The following is a 20,196-nucleotide window of genomic DNA, read 5'->3' on the forward strand; positions in this document are numbered from 1 at the left end:
GGAAAGTAATAATATCAATAGCAACAAGGAAGAATTATTTAAATAGACTGGAACCAGGAAAACAGGTAGAGGCAGTCGGGAACATTGGATGATAATGAAGTTAAAGGAGTACTAAAGGAGGATAAGGAGATTGTGGAGAAACTGAATGAATTCTTTTAATCTGTCTTCATTGTAGAAAATACAGGGCAGATATCTGTGCTTGAACTGATGTATTTAGAAAGAAAGTCTGAGAACCTAAGGCAGGCAGTGGTCACAAGAAATGCCAAATGCAAGTGTAAACTAATACACAGTGGGCAAAACTATTTAATTTAAGCTGATCGGATCTGAGCTACTGTTGTCTGACCAAGATCTTGGGGTTGTGGTAGACAGCTTGATGAAAATGTTGATCTAGTGTGCAATTGCTCTGGAAAAGACAAACTCTGTGTTAGACATAATTAGGAAAGGACCACACTAAGAGTACTGCATACAGTTTTGTTCATCATACCTAAAAAGGGCATTGTAGAGTTGGAAACAGTGCTGAAAAGAGTAACTAAAATGATCAAGGGACCCTAAGTAAAGATTACAACATCTGGGATTATTCTGTTTTACAAAAAGGCAAGTATGGGGAGACATGATAGAGCTGTACAGAATTATGCATGGCATGCATAAAGCAAATAGGGAGACAGTTTGCTCTTTCTCTCATAATGCTACAAGCTGGACTCATCCCATGAAGTGGATTGTCGGGAGATCCAGAATAAATAAAAACCTTTCATCACATAGTACATAGTGAAACTATGGAATTAACATCCACAAAATGTAGTGATGGTCACAAATTGGATGGCTTCAAAAGTTGACTGGACAAATTCATGGTGGAGAAGGCTATCAATGGTTATTAGTCCTAATGGCTATATGTTACCTCCAGTATCAGAGGCAATATGACTGTATAGCATTTGCTGGGGAACTTGGGTGGGGTCTTTGCTCTCATGTCTTGCTTGTGGGATCCTGTGGAGAGCTATTTGGCTACTGTGTGAGCAGAATGCTGGACTAGAGAGATCTCTGGTCTGATCCAGAATGGTGGTTCTTATGTTTTAACTGAATTTCAAATCTCCATAGTCTGTATGATCTAGCATTATACACTACTGTTTATGGCTGCTGAGTATTCTGTCTTGTGCAATATCTTCAACTCTAGGCAAAGGTACAGATAGCATCTTAACAGTTGTAGGATGCCTTTTTCCTGGTTTCTGCAAGTATCTACTTTATGAAGAAGGGCTGAGCACATATGTTGCTTGGCGAGGATGCAGATTAAATCCCTGGCATTTCCTGTTAAAAGAACTGGGTAACACGTGATAGGGAAAACTTCTGCCTAGAAAGTCACTGATATTCAGAGTGGACAGTACTAAATTAGAAGCACCAGTGACTGACCTGGTATAAGGCAGCTTCCTCTTTTCCCATTTTTGAGCTATCAAGCCTTTAGTTTGCAAAGAATCAGTTACATGCATCCTGTATCTATAAAAAACATTCTAAATGATGTCCGAAATAGTAGTCATGGTAGCAGTCTCATGTCCTGGAGACCATAGTGGAAATAGCCTATTTCATGTTGAACACAGCAAACTCATGCATGAAATGTTGGTTCAGGCAGGCATGGCCTTTTTGGGATTGTCTCTGCCCTACTGTGCCTTGACCCCCGTATGCTTGTCTCATCTACCCTGGGTTAATCTTGTAATACTAGCAAGACCAGGCTGGTCATATTTCAGTCGGGGGCTCACATCAAGTGACTACTCACTATTACACCATTTTCTTTAAAGCAAGGGAGATGTGAGATTCTTACAAAGCCACAGAGTTAGGAATTAGGTCACATGAGTCTATGCAGTGCTTTTTTGTAAAAAAAAAAAAAAAAAAAAGTGCCGGAACTCACCTCTTGGGGTCACACTTTTACACTAAAAAAGATTTTCAATTCACCAACTTTTTTTGAAATAAAGAACTTATTTACCTTTTGCATGTAGCCAGTCACTCTACAAACACATAAACATAATGGTTGCCGCCGGCAGTAAGCACTCAGCATGTGACCACTCGACCGATCCCAAGCTGAGCAGCGTCCTGAGCTGAGCAGTGCTCTCACAAGCAGCACAGACACACACGCAGCCCACAGGCACTATGTTAATGCTTTTTGCTGCCAACCTGCTACGCCCGACAGGGCGATTCACAATCACATGGAAAAACCTGCCAAAAAAGGGTGCCGGAATGCCGTTCCGGTGCATTTTATGACAAAAAAAGCCCTGAGTCTATGTGTTCTTTCCTAGACAGAGCAGGTAGCCAATGTTTGCCCTTACAGAAATTAGGGTGAATTGCAGCAAAACCAGCAGTTAGGAGGCACCTGAGTTTTGGTGAGATAACTGAACCTATGGCAAGAGTTGCTAGAAAAATAAACGAATAAAAAGAATAATATTATTTTATTATGGTTACTGTTTATATACTGCCCAATTGCTGACATTCTCTGGATGGTTCATGTTTGATTTAAAATAGCATTATACTTAACACAGAGTCCACATAGATGTCAAACACAAGTGACGGTGTCACACTTAACTTACAAACGCTCTAAAGAATTGCAGACTATATTAGGGTGACTTGAAATGTTGCAGTTGCTACTTGGCCCTGTGATGGCGACTCTGTGCAGGGGGCTGAAACATTTGAAAGTCATTTGTCATGTGAATCATTCCAAATGTGGTTTTATCAGATTATGCTGCTCCACAAGGTGAGTTGCTTTCTAACGTTAGGGTTCCCACATGGCATCCCTGCTATTTTGAAGGGAAGTAGCATTACACTCCAGGAAGGATCTGTCTCTACATCAGCTTTGTCCAAGCTTGCCAACCTTCAAAATGTGTTGAACTGTAATTCCCATCATTGCTGGGCAGCATCCGCAACACATGTGGATGGTACCGTATTGGGTAAGGCTGAGGTAGATTATTTTCAAATGGCATCTAAACAGGGATGATGTTCCAGGAAAAAGAAGTTGCATATTAAAAATCTTGTCAAGCTGGATTGCCAAGATGTTTCCAGTAGCAGATCTTAGATGGAATCCAAAGAAAAGATGAGAGCAGGCTAGCAGTTATAAACAATAGATGTATGGACATATGGGATACCTGGCACTCAAGAGTTTGGCTTGAGTCTTAGGATTTTGGCGGGTGTACTGAAGCCTGTTTTATTCTGGATTTGTTTTATTGTACATAAGATGCCACGCTGATAAGGGCTTATCATTTTACATGTGTTCAGACTCAATGGAGGAGGCTGGGCTAGAGAATTTTTGATTCCACTATCTTCTTCTTCCATCAACATAACTTCACAGTCATAAAAACACCCCATATTAAACAAAACCTCTTCTGATTTTAGGGAACCAAAACTAGCTAACTAAACTAAACTAAACTAGATACTGCAATGAGTATCATGTGTGGTGTTTGTTTCTTTCTGTGGGCAGATACACTGCAAATGTTCAGCTTCTTGTAATTCTTAATGATTCTGTAAGGCAAGAGTTGGGTGCTTTGGAGAACTAGGTAGTAAAAAGCTGTATTTGAGCACAGAATTCCTGAACAAAAGGCATCAGAACAAAACAGATGTGGGGAGCTATGTCATTCATGTATCTTTCCTGTTCATACATAAAGTGATTTTTTGTAACATAAGGATGAGTGAATAAGGAGATCCAAGCTCTGTCCTACTTAGAAGCATAGAAACAGCGAGTCAGAAGGGACCTCCTGGGCCATCTAGTCTGATCCCCAGCTCCAGCCGGCTCTGCTCACGACATACCCACCATGTGCATGTCCAGCCTATCTTGAACTCCTGTACCAATGGGGCCTCAACGACCTCCCATGGAAGCCCATTCCACACCCTCGGGGTCCTAACTGTCAGGAAGTACTTTCTGGCATCCAAATGGAACCTTGGCTCCCTGAGCTTTGCTCTGTTGGAGCACATCCTGCCTTCCTCTGCAGGGGAGGATAGATCTTTACCCATCTCCATGTGACGTCTCCTCACATACCTGTATGTTGTCAACATATCCCCTCTGAGTCTCCTCTTATCCAGGCTGAAGAGACCCAGTTCCCTCAGTCTCACCTCATACAGCATCCCCTGCAAACCGGCCACCAACCTTGTGGCCTTACGCTGCACTGACTCTAACCTGGCTGTATCCTTTCTGTAATGAGGGGCCCAAAACTGAGCACAACACTCCAGTTGCAGGTGCACCAGAGTTGCATAGAGTGGTAGTAATACCTCTCTTGATCTAGAAGCCCTCTTGAGCACTGCATCACACTGCTGACTCATGTTTAGCCTGCAGTCAACCAGCACCTCAAGGTCTCTTTCACAAGTACTGCTCTCCAGCCACTTGTCACCTAACCTGTACCTATGACACCTATCCCTATGCCCCAAGTGCAAGACCTTGCACTTACCCACATTGAACGCCATCCTGTTGTCTCCTGCCCACTTCCATAGTCTGTCCAGATCCTTTTGGACTTACCTCCCCACAGCCCATTGTCCAGGATTAGTTACTTGCTGCCCATTTCCAGCTAATGGAGTGAGACAGGGTGAGGCAAAAGTGCCCAAAGCACAGGTAGGGTGGGAGAGGACTGAGCTCCTCCCATTTGCTAGCCACTGTTGACATTGGACATGCTCCCACTCCTGCTTTATAAATGAACATGGAAAACATGTGAATCAACATGACTGCTCTTATTGCATCTACTGTGGACAGTATACTTAGTTGGACAGTATATTTGGATAAGAAGTTTGCAGAGAATAAGGTTTGTATGAGACAGAGCTTAAATTTTGTCATGAAAGATGGCTAGAACACTTTGTATTCCAGCAGACAGCAAAAGAACATGAGCCTTGTCAAATTCATTAGGTCACTGGTTGCTAGTACCTCTGACATAGGGAGGATAGAAGTTGAAGGGAAGGGTGTTTTCACAGAAAAGTTGTCAGACAAAGAGTTTAAGATTAGAGTGAAAACTCTGAGTGTGGAGTGAATTCTCCATGCTTTATTTACTGTCTCTCTCTGTCTCTTTCTCTGTCTCTCCCTGTCTCTTTCTCTGTCTCTTTGCCTTGGGGTCTTGGGTTTCCCCTGCTGAAACAGGTGTCAGAAGAGGATTCTCCAGAGGATCTATCATCTGAGCACGGAGCTGCCTTAATCATGGAATCTTTTACACAGAAAAGCCTTGTTTCTTCTCCTGAGGTTATCATCACTCTTTCAATTTCTCTCTCTTTTCTGTATCTGCTGTCCTTTTTGTTTCCTTTTATAGTTGTTAGCAATATTGGGGCTGCAATCCTGTAGGCACAATAGTGCTGTCAATGACAAAATAATCAGCCAGATTTAGCCTTTCAAGGTCAGTAAATTAGGGATTTGTTTTGACATTATCATAACTGTGTGAAAGGCAGACAAGGATTGCCACAGACTATTGTCCTGGCTATGGTATATTTAGACTCTTCCTTTGACTTTGCATATAAATTGTTTTTGAAAGTGGACCTGAACCTGGTATCCAGACTTGAAAAGGATAACTGCATTAAAAAAAAAAAACTAAAGCAGAAAGTTAGGTTGATACTGTTTTCAGTTTACTTAATGTATTTATTTAATGTATTTCCTGCCTTTTCACCAAAAACTACTGTTTAAGGCAAGTAAAGGAGGCTGAGTTCCATGATAAGCTGTGTGCATCAAAGGATTCCCCCCTCCACCCCACAGCTGCTTATTTTTCCAAATGATCCTATTGCTCAGCCACAAAGATCTTGGTGATCTAAGAGGATATATAATTCAGTTTGGTGGGCCAGCAAGCAAGATAAATAGGTTCCTATGAAGCGCTTGTAGTGTAGGCTTGGGGAACCTACAGCCTGCCTGCTGAATACAGTTTATAGAGATTCCCCATCCATCCCACCAAGGTTCTACCTGAGCGGTGCCCCTTTCCACTGCCCCAGCACCGAGGAAAGGGGCACATTACTAATCCATAGCATATGGAAGGCCAGTCATTTTCTTAGCACTGGAACTGAGAAAAAGGGCTCTACTCAACCTCACAGTGATGAGGCAGGGAAAATGCTCACCCTTAGCTGATTTGCATGCATCAAATGAGGAGATAGGAGTAGAAATTCTCTCCGTGTGTGTATGGTGTGTGTGTGAATGTGGGAGTGAAATATGGTGAGGGCAGAGTAAGATAAGAGTGGCTCCACCACTGGGCAGTGACTCTGCCTGTCCCTGCTAGTATGTAGCCCCTAATGCCCTATCCTGGGACCTTTTCAGCCCTGTGGCTGGGAATGGATCCCAACCTCTGCTGTAGTGCCTTCCACTTTAAAAGTTCCTAAGTACTTTCCTTGAAATAGAACCACCATTGGTAATTGCATATAAGAGCAAATGATACAGACTGTTCTTTACTCAGAGCTGCACTGCATTAAGAGGATTTGTGTAAGGAATGATTTCATGCTTAGCCAACTGTAGAGGAAGAGATATTTGGATAAAAGATGTTTGGGAATAAAAAAAAAAAACCCCAAGGCCCTCATTATGTTGGAGACATCCATTTTGGCAATTTCAAGTTTTCAGATGCTCAAATGCAGTGGTTATGTATCTGGAAGTGCAAAATCAAGTAAAATTTGAGACATCTGGTGGCAGAGTTAGTGAACAGCCCTCCTACCAGACTTCAAAGCAGTTTCACTTTGAAATCTTCCACTGAAACAAGAAAACAGCTTTTTCTTTCATATTTTAAGCAGATACTGCCTCAAGTTTACTTTTGTAGCTTGGGTAAATTATGAAAAGACACAATGAAACCAAATAATAGATCCCAATATAATTGAAGTGGCAATTATGGGTAACTATTATTAACCAAATAATTATTAAGTAATTATTAACCAAATAATTAATGTTTAGATCCAATTATAATGGATGGCATAGAAAAAAATATGTAAATAAATGTAGTGACACCATCCAAATGTTTTGCTCTATAGCTCCCATCATTGATGACAAGCATGGTGTCTGGAAATGATGGGAGTTGTAGTCCAAAACAGGACACCAGTTTGCGGAAAGTTGATATAGAAAATAGCTAGAACACCCTGTTGATCAATATGCTTTCAAAATTACAGTGGCTTGAGCCAATTTTAGATTGGCAGATATTTGACTAGTAACTCATATATTGAAATGTTCTGACATAGTCTCACGCAGTAGTTGCTTTCACAGGGAACAAACCCATTCAAACATCAAGCCACCTCACTGTGTACTGTGAAAACACTGCAAATCTTGCCTTGGAATGGAGATCAAACACAAAATTCATGCCAGTTCTGGATGTGCTTTCTGGCATAACTGAAGACCTAAAATAAGAGAACAGCCATTTAACTGCATTGGAGTGGTGCAAGGCCAAGTTACAGAGCAGTTCATTGTGTTTTAGCTAGCAGTGAAAGACAAATCAGTGTGAGCAACAACTGTGTTATGAGGGACATGACTCTTGAAAGAGCAGGTTCTCTGCAAGCTTCAGGGCATGGCAACTGAGGCATCTGCTGAACTCCGCAGAAGTTGGTTTCTAAAAGGAGGAACCTGAAATTGTGGAGGGTTTGTGGATGAACTTGGATGAGCTCCTTTTGCTGAAGCACACCTTAATCTGCTGAAACAATAGATTCACTACTGGCTATTATTTTGGCTTCTAGTTAGACATGTAGTGGTCATGCCCCGCACATTATCTCTAAATCGGGAGCCTTTATATCCAAAACTGAAGATTCTATTTCAGTGGGACCTTTGTCCAACTGTATCTGTTAATCTGTATCTAATCTAGGAACACAGGATGCAGACGCAAATAAGCTGTTTTGTCAGCTTCTTACAAAAAGGGGACTTAGCTTCCAGAAGAGATTAATAGTTTGAATTCCTGTTATAGATACTATAGTTAGTTACAAGTGATTTAGGACATTCAATAAAGTGTACAACTGCTTTCACAAAAAGAGCACTGGCTAGTTCATCTGTTGCAAAAGTGGTGTTTCTTGTGCAAATGAAGCAGAACATTAAATAGATAGCTGTTTGTCTGCATAAAGAAACCCAACAGGTCATGTGTTGGGTGCAGAGTTTTTTTTTTTTTTTTTTTTTTTTTGCTCTTTTTTTTCTTCAAAGAAGGGACATGGAGCTATGCCTTTACTAGTGCAGTCTTTCGCCCTGATGGTTGGGGGAAGAGACTGATTTCAAGTAGCATTTTTAAAGGAATTTGATATTGGGTCATTCTTGTACAAAATGTCCCGACTGTACCTTTCTATTCATGTGCTGTTCAGAACTTAGCTCTCCAACAGATTTTGCAGGTCTCAGGATGTTGCAATGCATTTCTGAGAGGGTAATCCACACACATCTTGAAATACAGATTTAAATACGTTGTTAAATATTTTGTGATACCTTTTTATATTTACAAATCAATGCAGAAACAATGCAGAATCATGGGAGGGAGGCATGCAGGCATGCAGAAACAAGAAAAATCTTAACCGTACCCCCCCCCCATCCCTAATCTGGGGCAGGTTTGATCTGAAGCTGTAGCTGACATGTTCAATTTGTTTAGCTGTAAATCAATTTACACACTTATACTCACAGTTGTGCAACTGAAGCATTTTTGAAGAGCAACTGTATTCGAGGCTATGCATATATAATGTTTGTCATCAGATTCACTGTATGCTCCCTGGTTGGTTAGGGATCATGTTTGCAGTTCAGGAAGCATTTCCTTCATTCTAAATCCCCCCGAATGACATGATCACATACAAACTTTTGTTAGGTAATCATATTCACCATGTGATCCCTGATTAGCTGGAATGGCTCTCAAGAAGAGAAAGATGCTCTAAAAGGAAAATGGCCCTAAGGTAGCAATTGATAAGGGGAAAAGTAAACATAAATGCCCTTGAAAAATGGGTGTACAAGGAACATTTAAGACATTTTGTTTTTGATCTTCCTGAAAGCACTATTTTGACTTCCAAACTGAAATGGGTGGAAACTTAGCACAGCCCTAGTTCTGCATAGGATCAGTAATGATAGACATGAAAGGAAATGGTATAGAATTCTTCATTTATGTTTGTCTTAAATATATTTTGAAATGGGAAGAGGAAAAACAGAGCTTCCTGTAAATGCTTTGTTGTTGGAATTCAATGCTTTTGAAGTGAGTTTTCCATTCAAGCATACAACTTATATATGGTTGGTGATTTATTCTTGTGTATACATTCTGAGCTACACCACTGTTACCCCATAATTGCCAGTGATTATTGAAGTGTTTTGTAATGTAATTCAAATCCCAGGCTGTTCCACAGCCTCATGGCATAGCACAACTTTCGCAGAAATCACAAAGCCTTTGTGAAGCTACTTGAAGAAAAAAATCTCTTGCAATGCACTCTTTTTACCCATTAACAAATCACTAGAAATATTTCCAAGCACAAACAGGAGGTTTAACTAGCCAACGAAGGCCTATTGTATATCTAGTGTTCATGGTATGAAACCAGTGTGTAATGGCAGTGACTTAAACTAACTCTTTCTCGCCCTTCCACTATGATTCCCCCTAATATGCACACTGACTTCATGCCTTCCTTTGCAGAGATGACTAAACTGAAGCACTACTGGGAATACATAATGGGTGATGAGTTGGATAGCATTCATTGTGTGAAATCACTACCATCACTACAAATTAATACACAGTGCCCTCAGTATTGAAGCAGTTTGGTACTGCTGTGCCATGTGGTGCACTAAATAAAAGGCTTTGGTTTTGTTGCCTCCTACACTTTGCTGTACTGCCTTTAAACCAGTTTGCATACCAGTTTCCACTTTCTTAACCTCTGTTTTTCTGAATGGAACTTGGGAACTTGGCTTGGATGTATTACTGCTGAGTCTTGGAACAGAAATGGGTGCTTCTACTTAGGTTTCCCTTAAATTTAAAAAAGTACCTCATCATTCTGAAAATCACAGGACCCATAAACCCACTGGGTACTATTGGGCCTTCAATTTGTAACTTGTTTTTAACTCATAAAGTTATAGTGATTTTCCTAAGCTAATGAATCCTTAGTGAAGTGATGCATACAGTTGCATTGAGATACAATAAAACTAAGCAAACCACTGCAGACAGCAAGGACTGGATCCAGACTTTGTAATATTTAGAATATATCCAATGAAACTAGTTGGATTGGAATAAATCTGCTGTAAGAATGACTGTGTCTGGATCCAACATGATGGAAGAAAGTCTGATATTTTGGATATTTTCTCTCTCTCTCTCTCACACACACACACACACAAACACACACACACACACAAGATAGCCTAGGAAACTGATAATGAAAACCTATAAAGTTATTTAGTTAAATCAGAATTTAATTTACATATATGCCTATGTATATTGAGGTTTAGATGTGGAAATAATTGATTGGATTGATACTAGTATTAAGGCACATTTTCCTTGCATACAGTTCATCATATACATTAAGTAAAATGAGTTCAACATTCTCTTATGAACTCATCTGTAATTTTTAAAAAAGTTATTGGGATCTTTTACATCACACAGTCAAACCCTTTGAAATATCATACAGCTTCAATGGGGTCAAAAGGAAATATTAACTTTTCTAGTATCTAAAACCTATATAATTTCCCTTTGTCTTACAAATATCCATATAAATCTGATCAAACTACACTGCAATAATGTACATGAGAACAAAACCATTGGAAAATAAATCTTACATTAGAGTTCAGTCTTTTGACAGTGAAATCTTGAATATCCAGATCTTTAATCCAGGAGTGAGAACCACACAGCAATGTTAATGCTGCTCATGTTTATGGGAACCTTGTGGCCTCAGGAATTGGCAACTGGAATATGTTGTCTGTTAAAATTAGTTCTCAAGCCTAGTCTCAGAAATGAGCTTCAAAATTTCAGCATCCATTTAGGCAATGTCAAACATCACACCTCCTGAATATTAATGATATAGTTTAGTTAATACAAGGACATTGGCAAGACTCTTTGTTTCATGTTTAATGATCAGCTGTTCAAGAAATGTATGTTTAATGCTAACTCTTCTTGCTCCAATTGTAATGCAGGGTTCAGAGCATTGGGTATTTATAGAAAGAGAAACTTCTGAGCTGGAAGAGCTAGCAATAAAACAAATTATTGAGACCCAGAAGGAAGAAGCATGTGCTGGTCCTTCAAAGAAGCAAGAAAATTTGGACTTCTCAAATGTGATCATCCCAGCAGGGGAACCTAAAGCAGCAGCAAAGCAGGAGGAGAAGGCAAATGAGGAAATCAAAATACAGAATTGCAAAAGAGTTAAAATGATAGCTAGTCCAGAGGATTTTGAATCCTTATGGGAGGATGATATGTATGAGAGAGATAACAGAAAACATCCTTCTGAGACAGATAGCCATACATCTGAAGAGAAAGAAGAACAGAAAAGCAAAATGGTGGCAGCAAAAGTTGCTTCCACTGAACCTGGAGGAAAAGAGGAACCGAAAGACAAAGTGGGGGCTGCAGTAGCTGCCACTGATTCTGAACACAGAGAACAGAAGAAAGACAACATGGAAACAGAGGCAGTAGCCTTCACTAAACTTGAGCAACCAAGTGGCCCTATTAAAGGGCCAACAGAAAGCAGTACTGAGCCTGAGGTTTCCCCTGATGAAGAAAGAAAAAGATCTGCCTCTTTTTGGCCAGAATCTCGAAAAGAACAAAACCAAGTTACAATACAAGATTATAGGACTATGTTGACAGTATCTGACAAGGAAGTGTTACAAACTGCCTCTGATTCTGATACTGTTAAAGCAAAATTGAAACTGAGTGAGAAGGCAGTATCTTCTGCTGCAGAAAGGATCATCTATTTGGGTTCTGAAGAAACAGATGAAAAGGATTATGAGACAAAGAAAATACCTGATAGGGAAAAGGATTTATCTTCTGAAGAGAGGCAAGAAAAACAAACAGAATTATCCAATGAAAAAGAGAAACCTGCTAGATTGGCATTCGTTGTAGATACAGGATTGGTGGGGGGCCGTGATGACTTCCAATCCAGTTCACCCAGATATGCTGAAGAAAAATCAGAGCTCAAAACACCAATTATGAAATCTGATCACCCTGGCAAAGATACAGTGGATGGTAAAAAGTTGCATCCCATTCAGCTGGATACATCTGAAAAAGAAGAGCATTCATCAACTGCAGAGGAAAGAGCTTCTGTGGAATCAGCTGGAAGGAGAGAAGATAAGGAAACTAGCGCATACCATTCCATTGAAGAATCCAGCCAAGGGGCTTTCCATTTCTCAATGACACAGCTAACATCTGCATCCCCAACAAAAGAAATAGATGCTCAGTTCTCTTGTGGGCAAGAAAAGAAAGCTGATGAAATACAGTGCGCTCCCCTAGAAAGTGGAAAAGAATCTGACAAGAAGGAGACTGGCATTGTCACAGAAATAAGAAAATTAGAAGAAAGGGGAGCTTCTCAAATATGTATTCAAATGGATGCTGTAGAAATTACAAAATCCACTACAGAATCCTCAATAAAGCACATTTCCAGTACTACAGAAATTTCAAGTGGAGAGCAACGTAAGCCAGAGGACACTAAGACAGAAGCATTAGCTCAGGATGAAAACTCTGAGTCAGGCCAGTCCTCGCAGAACAAATTATCTGAAATTATGGAGCCAATCCAAAATATATGCACTGAATCAGAAGGATCCATCAAGGATAAAAGCTCTGAAGTAGAACCATCAGGTGAATATGAGAGCTCTAAACTAGAAGCTGCAGCCAAACACAGACTGCAAGAACTGGAAGATGCAGCCAATGCCAACAATATTGAAGTGGAACAGATGACAGAAGATAAGCCCCCTCATTCAGAACAGTCAGCTAAAGAGAAATCAACTTTGGATAATCTCTCAAAATTTCAAAAGGCAGCGAAGGATGGATCCTTTCTGCCTGAAGAATCAGCTAGAGATGAGCTCCATGGATTACAGATATTGGCTAAAGATAAATACCAAAGACTGGGTGAACAAGCAGAAGTGCCAGAGGATACAATCCCAGAAATGGAGGGCACAGATGAGGAGAAACACCATAAAGTGGAAGAGCTAGTAAAAAGTAATCTCCAAAAATCAGAGGGTATAATTATAGACTCAGAAGAACTGGCTCAGAACAAGTCCTCCAGCTTGAATTGGGTATCCGGGGAGTACATTTTATCGCAGGCTAGTCCTCCGCATTCTAAACCTCCAGAATGGAAAGAGACACCCCAGGATAAATCTCTTTTGAAAGAAGAAACAGAGGCAACACATGAGACTGGGACAGCAGAAGGGAATGAAGGCAGTTCACAGCTGGCTCAGGCGACAGAGCAGGGCATAGAACTAAAGACTTTAAGTGAAAAACAGAAACTAGATCTGGAACCACTGAAACTCATTGTATGTGACACAGACACTACATCACCTCATAAGGATATACTCCCACCTGCAGAGAGCCATGGGGGTGCATTTGAGCACAGGAGTGAGACAAACCAAGAAATCTCTGTAGCTTCTAAAATCAGGATGTTTGAACAAGGTGAAATGTACAGCTCGCTTTTTGATGAGCAACATGCAGCCTTAAAGAGATTCCATGAGAGCTGCCCAGGTAGTGAAAAACCTAAGGATCCACCAAAGATGCATATAGAATTACAGAAGGGTATACTTTCAGAAAATAACTATGCAAAAGTGAACGCTCCCTTAGGCCCTTTGGATGGCAAAGTAAAGGATGTCTACCTAGCACCTGCCCAAGGAGCAAGTGAAGGAGAACCATCTCAGCCTTCATCTTGGAAAGAAGATATTTCTGTTGGATCAGAACAAGGGGAAGCAGAAGGAGATACTGACTTGGCTTCTCCTGATTCTGGCTGTGAAATCACTTTGGCAGAAGCTGTGGTAACTTCCCAGATGAACTGTCCCACTGGAAAGTTCATAAAGCATGTTGTGTGATTCGTCGTGATGCATAATGTGCCATGGCTTCAAACATGGCCGTTGACTTGAGAGCTGCTGCTTGCATCCCCTCTCCTTTCTGTATGTGCGTGTGACCTGACTCAGTTGCTGAATGCGAACCACCTGGCCCAGGCAGCTCATTAGCTTTTGGACTGTTAATTTGTGTGTCTCTGTGTGTGTGAAAACTCCTAAAGGTTTGGCTACCTGGAGAATGGCAGCTGCTAACTTGAGACCAGGCAAATGAGTATTGTGGAGTTGCACAATGGCAGGGAAGGATAACATGCTCAGAGCTTTGTACCGTGCCCATACCTCCACGCACACATCCAGCAGCAACATTCTCACGCTTCTAGCTTCTTCCTTCTTGCATCTCTTAATTTTTTGACATCCCTTCTTGCTTGGTTTGTGAGCCTTCCCTCTCTCGCCTGCCTTTGACAAGCTAGTGGCTGGCTGACAAAATAGCTTCCCACTGCTCTAATAAGGGACTAGTTGAGTTCCTTTCTGCTCCTTAAGACTAACCCCTTTTCTCTAATCTAGAGCAAATTTCAAGAACCAGCTTGGGAAGAAAAGGATTTGTCAGGCTCATCAGTAAAAGCCTCTCCGAAGGAAGAGAGTTTAAAGGCTGCTGCTCCAGTGGCCCTTCAGGTCTCAGTGCTGTTTTACTAACTGCTTGTTTTCATGGTATCAAAGCTCACCCTAACCAGCGGAGAGCCATGTGCCACCACCTCCTTCCCCTGCTTACTGAGCTGCTATATATATTTGCTTGTATATATAGATGTATATATACACACACTCTCCTGTATGGTTTAATTATCTTTTCTCATACCTCTCAACATAAAAGAATCCTGGACAAAACAAGACATAAGGAGGTGGGACATCATAGCAGCTAAATTAAAGGGACAGTGCGTGCTTTCAAGAAGCCAGTCCAAACCCCACTGGTGGCATAAGCAGGCCCTTCATTGACTTCAATGACTCTTGAGTCAGGCCCTAATAGAGGAACATTCTTAGCAAATGAGCAATTCAAGGTGTATTGATACTGTGCTGAAAAACGTCTACAGGCTAGTGTGGATGAAATTTCCACTTTGATGCCGTTGAGAGGTATGTGTTGCCTTCAAGGGGAACTAAGAAGGATGTTCCTTTGTTCTGATTTTTCTTGTCAATTACACTGATTATAAGTGAGAAAGTTATTACTTAAGGGCTTTGCTCTGATGGAATACTGACTCCAGAGATGTGAGTGCTCTGAACATAGGACCTTTCATACAAATTCATACTTTATTTCCTCAGGACAACATTGACTGTTCCTTGCACATCTTTTAAAATGAACCTTAAAATCTGAAGTGAGGTATAAACAACATGTGGACAGAACAATACCTAATGACCTATCTCAGTGAAATTGACAAACTTCCTTGCTTCTCCTGCAATAGGTGCAGCTGACTACTCTTAGCCTTTGTCTTTTCCTGCCTCAATTCTTTCTCTTCTTCACCTTCCCTGTCCTTCCTTTCATCTTCCTAGTGCTCTGACCATCTGTGAGAGTCAGAGCTCCCTTTTTAATGTCTTATGTTTGCTCTTTTGCACACACTTTCAGTACAAGTACCACTATAACCAGTAATTCCTTGGAGGCTGATGTTTTCAACATCTTGGTTTTGTTTTCTCTTTGCAGTTTTGCAAATAAAATGAGAAAACCTTTTCCTTCTTTCCTCCCTGCAGAAAATTTGCTGTAAGAATTTGGTTGTAGTGCTTGGGATGTGTTTGATACCCTTTCCATGATGCTTCCTTTCCCCTTCCTCCCTCTCCCATTGAGTCCAGATGGCTCCAACCTGTCATTCAGCACTTACAACCTTAGCTTCTTTCCTTCCTTTTGTTTCATTCAGAGAGCGGGATTGAGGGAGGGCACAGAGGAGAAATCTAAGCCACCTCGGCACAGGGCTCCTGAAAGTGACACAGGGGATGAGGAACAAGACCAGGAGAGAGACTCAGTCTTCCTGAAAGACAACCACTTGGCCATCGAGCGCAAGTGCTCAAGTATCACCGTCAGCTCAACTTCAAGCCTTGAGGCTGAGGTGGACTTCACAGTTATTGGTGACTACCACAGTGCAGCCTTTGAAGACTTCTCACGGAGTTTGCCGGAGCTTGACAAGGAAAAGAGTGAAGGAGAAGCAGAGGGCCAAATTTCTTCTGAGGAATCCGACAAACCAGTTTCCAGGCAGGAAGATGATATGAAGGATGGTGATAAGGTTCCCCAAGTAATCCCAGAAGAGGTACAAAAGGGAGCCATCGTATACAGATGTGTCTTAAGTGTTGTATTGCATCATTTGAAGTGTTGTCTGTCTTGGCATTTGTATTGCTTGATTGACTATCCATCTTGCACATGTTTGGAAGAACGCATCTGTTTCCAAACAACAACAAAACATCTTCTGAAGTATTTCATAACTGTTGTTGTTGTCTTGACTGCATGATTGTTTTGACATCCAAATGCATGTTTGCCCAGTATTTGTCCTCATGCATCTCCTAACCATGAAGTTCTATCATAATTTAACCTACCATATTTGCCTGGCTATTCAGACGTAGCTCTTGGGGTGGGTTTGTGTGTCCTTTGTGTTGCATGAACTCAACAAATAACATGTACCGAGGAAACTTAATGTCTGTATAAACTGTGACTTATGACATGATGTACAACCTCTAGGAAGACAGCTGAGCCAAATGACAATACTTTATTCTGGTTCTTTAAGTCAGGTGGGTGAAAATGATAGAATAAAAATAGTAAAATTAACTGTCCACCGACTGACTGAAAAATAGTTGTCAAAACAAAAGAGAAAATACTGGGAAAATAATACTATTCCTGGGAATCTAGAATTAAGTTAACTGTTATAGATCTGCCAGAGAAAGCCACACATACATTTTGGTACATTAGTCCTTTCAAGTCACTGGAATTCTTACATTAATTTCCAGCCTGCATATTGCATTCTCCCAGAGAATGATTTTTATTAGAATCTTTTACTTTACTAAGGCTTATGTTTTCAGTCAGCCCACTCTGGTGTTTAAAAACCACATGTGCCCTGTGTAATAGATGAATTATTGAGTTCAAGCTAAGCAAAGACTGTGCAGTTAAAATAACTGCATCCTACATGGTGCAAACATTAAAGTGTGAAGGATTTGGGAGCACAAAACAGCATACGTGTGCAGTTAAATAGAGCCTGGACTGTTGCTATATTTGTCTGTTCTTTTGATAGCCTTCAGTTGTGAAAACAGAAACTGTGAAAAAAGCAGAAGCAGAGGCCTCTGTGCAGCACAGAATCATTGCAACAGAAATTACACAGGTAATTTTCAAATTCTGTTCCATTGTACTCCAGTGTTTCTTCTGCAGCATAGCATTCCATTAACTCCACTGGCAAAGCATCACACTAGATCGTATCTGATCTTCAAGGTAGCTTTTGCTGAAGTGGAAGGGATGGCATGACATACCTTCTGGTTTGATATTTTGACAATATAAGATTCATTGGTAAGACAGTGCATGACAGGATTTAAAATTGTGCAGTCCTTTGTGATAATTTCTAAAGCACTGAACAGCCCAATAGATAACCAAGTTGTAACTCCCAAACATATGGAATAGGGCTTGATTTATGTAAAAACTTTTACTGAAGTCAACTGAACACATTTAAAAGATTGTAGATTGCACTTGATCTGTACTTTTGCAAACTGACCATGTTTTCCCTTTACATTTTCAGGTTGATGGTACCACCACAAGTGGAAAAGAAACAATAACCACTTCACACATTGTCAGCACAGAAACCATATCAACAACTTCAGTAAGTATCAAGGAGGGAAGGCTGGTGAGGACACAGCCTCAAAAGTATACCTAACAAATGTATATTCTCTTATTCAGCCGCTTCTTCACATATGTGCCTGTTTCTCCTTTGTCATGCTTCTTATCTTTGGATTTGTTACGGCTTCATTTCAAATAAGAGTTTTGCTCCCAATTGCATTGAGCTTTATGTTATTACTGCAGAAGTTGTGTGTGCTACAGCAGAAGCAGTTATCTTTTAAAGATTTAGTATGCACATGCATCTTCTGTACAATACATGAAACAGCTGCATGTTTTTTCTAGTGCTGCATGTTTTTTCTAGTGATAGGCAACCTTATTTAGTGAGTTTATTATCTACTCAGAAAATATCACACCTGTTATGCAGGCTTGGATGAAGGTTTCTTCTCAAAGCAAGCTCTCGTTCTATGTAAGCTGTCTTTTGCACATGTGTTCTGTAAGAGTACATTTTGAGAAATACAGTTTGAAATTGCATAGCGCCCCCTTGGAGCCAAAGCTGTGGTGGTGGCAACAATGACAGTTTAAAGGAGACTAGGAAAACTTTTAAAAAGTATGGGTGGAGGAGTACTGTTGAGTCTTCCTTCTTGAGGAGCCATAGTGGGGGTAGACACAAAGAGGGAAGCGGCACCACATTCAGCAAGAAAGGGGTTGATCTAACTGATGCAGAACATGCATGGGAATGCCAGATTAGGCAAGAACACTCTTAATCCAGCACAGTGCATGCACAGCGATCATACAGACTTTGCATGCTTAGAAGTGCATGACCAATCCAAAATATAATAGTGAGATCGTACTTTATTCATGAAGGTAGCAGAAAGCTCTGACAAAATGTGATCCACTAGAGAAGGAAATGGCAACTCTCTCCAGTATCTTTGCCATGAAAATCCCATGGACAGTACCAAAAGGCAAAAAGATATGACGCCGCAAAGTTATGCTCAAAATCCTTCACCTCAGGGCAGAAGGTGTCCAATATGCTACTGGGGAAGAGCGGAGGGCTAGTACTAGTAGTGCTAGAAAGAATGAAGCGACCGGGTCAAAGCCGAAAGGACACTCAGTTGCAGATGTATCTGGTGGTGAAAGGAGAGTCTGATGCTGCAAAGATCTATGCTCCATAGGAACCTGGAATGTACGATCTAAGAATCAAGGTAAGCTGGATGTGGTCAAACAAGAGATGACAAGACTGAACATCGACATCTTAGGAATCAGTGAACTAAAATGGACAGGAATGGGTGAATTTAGTTCGGATGACCATCTGGTATACTACTGCAGGCAAGAATCCCTCATGGTCAATAAAAGAGTAGGAAAAGCAGTACTGGGATACAATCTCCAAAATGACAGAATGATCTCAGTTCGAATCCAAGGCAAACCATTCAACATCACAGTAGTTCAAGTCTACGCCCCTACCACTGATGCTGAAGAGGCTTAAGTTGACCAGTTCTATGCAGGCCTACAACACCTTCTAGAATTAACACCAAAAAATGATGTCCTTCTCATCATGGGGGATTGGAATGCTAATGTAGGAAGCCAAAAATTAACTGGAATAACAGGCAAGTTTGGCCTTGGAGTACAAAATGAAGCAGGGCACAGGCTGGTAGAATTTTGTCAAGAGAATACGATGGTCATAGCAAACACTCTAATCCAACAACCCAAGAGATGACTCTACACATGGACATCACCAGACAGTCAACACAGAAATCAGATTGACTATGTGCTCTGCAGCCAAAGATAGAGACGCTCTATAAAGTCCATAAAAACTAGACCAGGAGCTGACTGCGGCTCAAATCATGAGCTTCTGGTTGCAAAATTTAGGCTTTAATTGAAGAAAGTAGGGAAAAGCACTAGACCACTCAGGTATGACCTAAATCACATTCCTGATAAATATACAGTAGAGGTGACAAATACATTTAAGGAATTAGATCTGATAGACAAGTGCCTAAAGAACTATGGACGGAGGTTCACAACATTGTACAAGAGGTAGCAACTAAAACCATCCCAAAGAAAAAGACATGCAAGAAAACAAAATGGCTGTCTGAGGAAGCTTTACAAGTAGCTGAGGAAAGAAGGGAAGTGAAAGGCAAGGGAGAAAGATAAAGATACACCCAATTGAATGCCTAATTCCAGAGAATAGCTAGAAGAGATAAGAGTGCCTTCTTAAATGAACAGTGCAAAGAAATAGAAGAAAACAGTAGAACAGGGAGGACCAGAGATCTGTTCAAGAAAATTGGAGATATGAAGGGAACGTTTCATGCAAAGATGGGCATGATAAAGGACCAAAATGTCAGGGACCTAACAGAGGCAGAAGAGATTAAGAAGAGGTGGCAAGATTACACAGATGAACTATACAAGAAAGAGCTTAATGTCCCTGATAACCACGTTGGGGTGGTCACTGACCTCGAGCCAGATATCCTGGAATGTGAAGTCAAATGGGCCTTAGGAGGTCTGAGCAACAACAAAGCTAGTGGAGGTGACAGTATTCCAGCTGAGCTATTCA

The 20,196-nt window shown here is 40.8% G+C and overlaps 1 protein-coding gene across 2 annotated transcripts in view; it reads left to right on the forward strand.

Annotated features, from left to right (window-relative positions):
- The window catches only part of EPB41L1 (erythrocyte membrane protein band 4.1 like 1), a 197,215-nt gene that overhangs the window by 167,838 nt on the left and 9,181 nt on the right, over positions 1-20,196 (forward strand). The window contains exons 15-18 of one of the 2 annotated variants that reach the window (XM_044440309.1): positions 5,090-5,188; positions 15,757-16,143; positions 17,116-17,202; positions 17,611-17,691. In XM_044440309.1, coding sequence (XP_044296244.1) covers positions 5,090-5,188; positions 15,757-16,143; positions 17,116-17,202; positions 17,611-17,691 — 654 coding nt within the window. The remainder of the gene's footprint in view (positions 1-5,089; positions 5,189-15,756; positions 16,144-17,115; positions 17,203-17,610; positions 17,692-20,196) is intronic. The other variant, XM_044440308.1, reaches the window with a different exon arrangement.

The sequence above is a fragment of the Varanus komodoensis genome, unplaced genomic scaffold (assembly GCF_004798865.1).
Source record: "Varanus komodoensis strain SLA01 unplaced genomic scaffold, ASM479886v1 scaffold37, whole genome shotgun sequence".
NCBI classification, from domain to species: domain Eukaryota; kingdom Metazoa; phylum Chordata; class Lepidosauria; order Squamata; family Varanidae; genus Varanus; species Varanus komodoensis.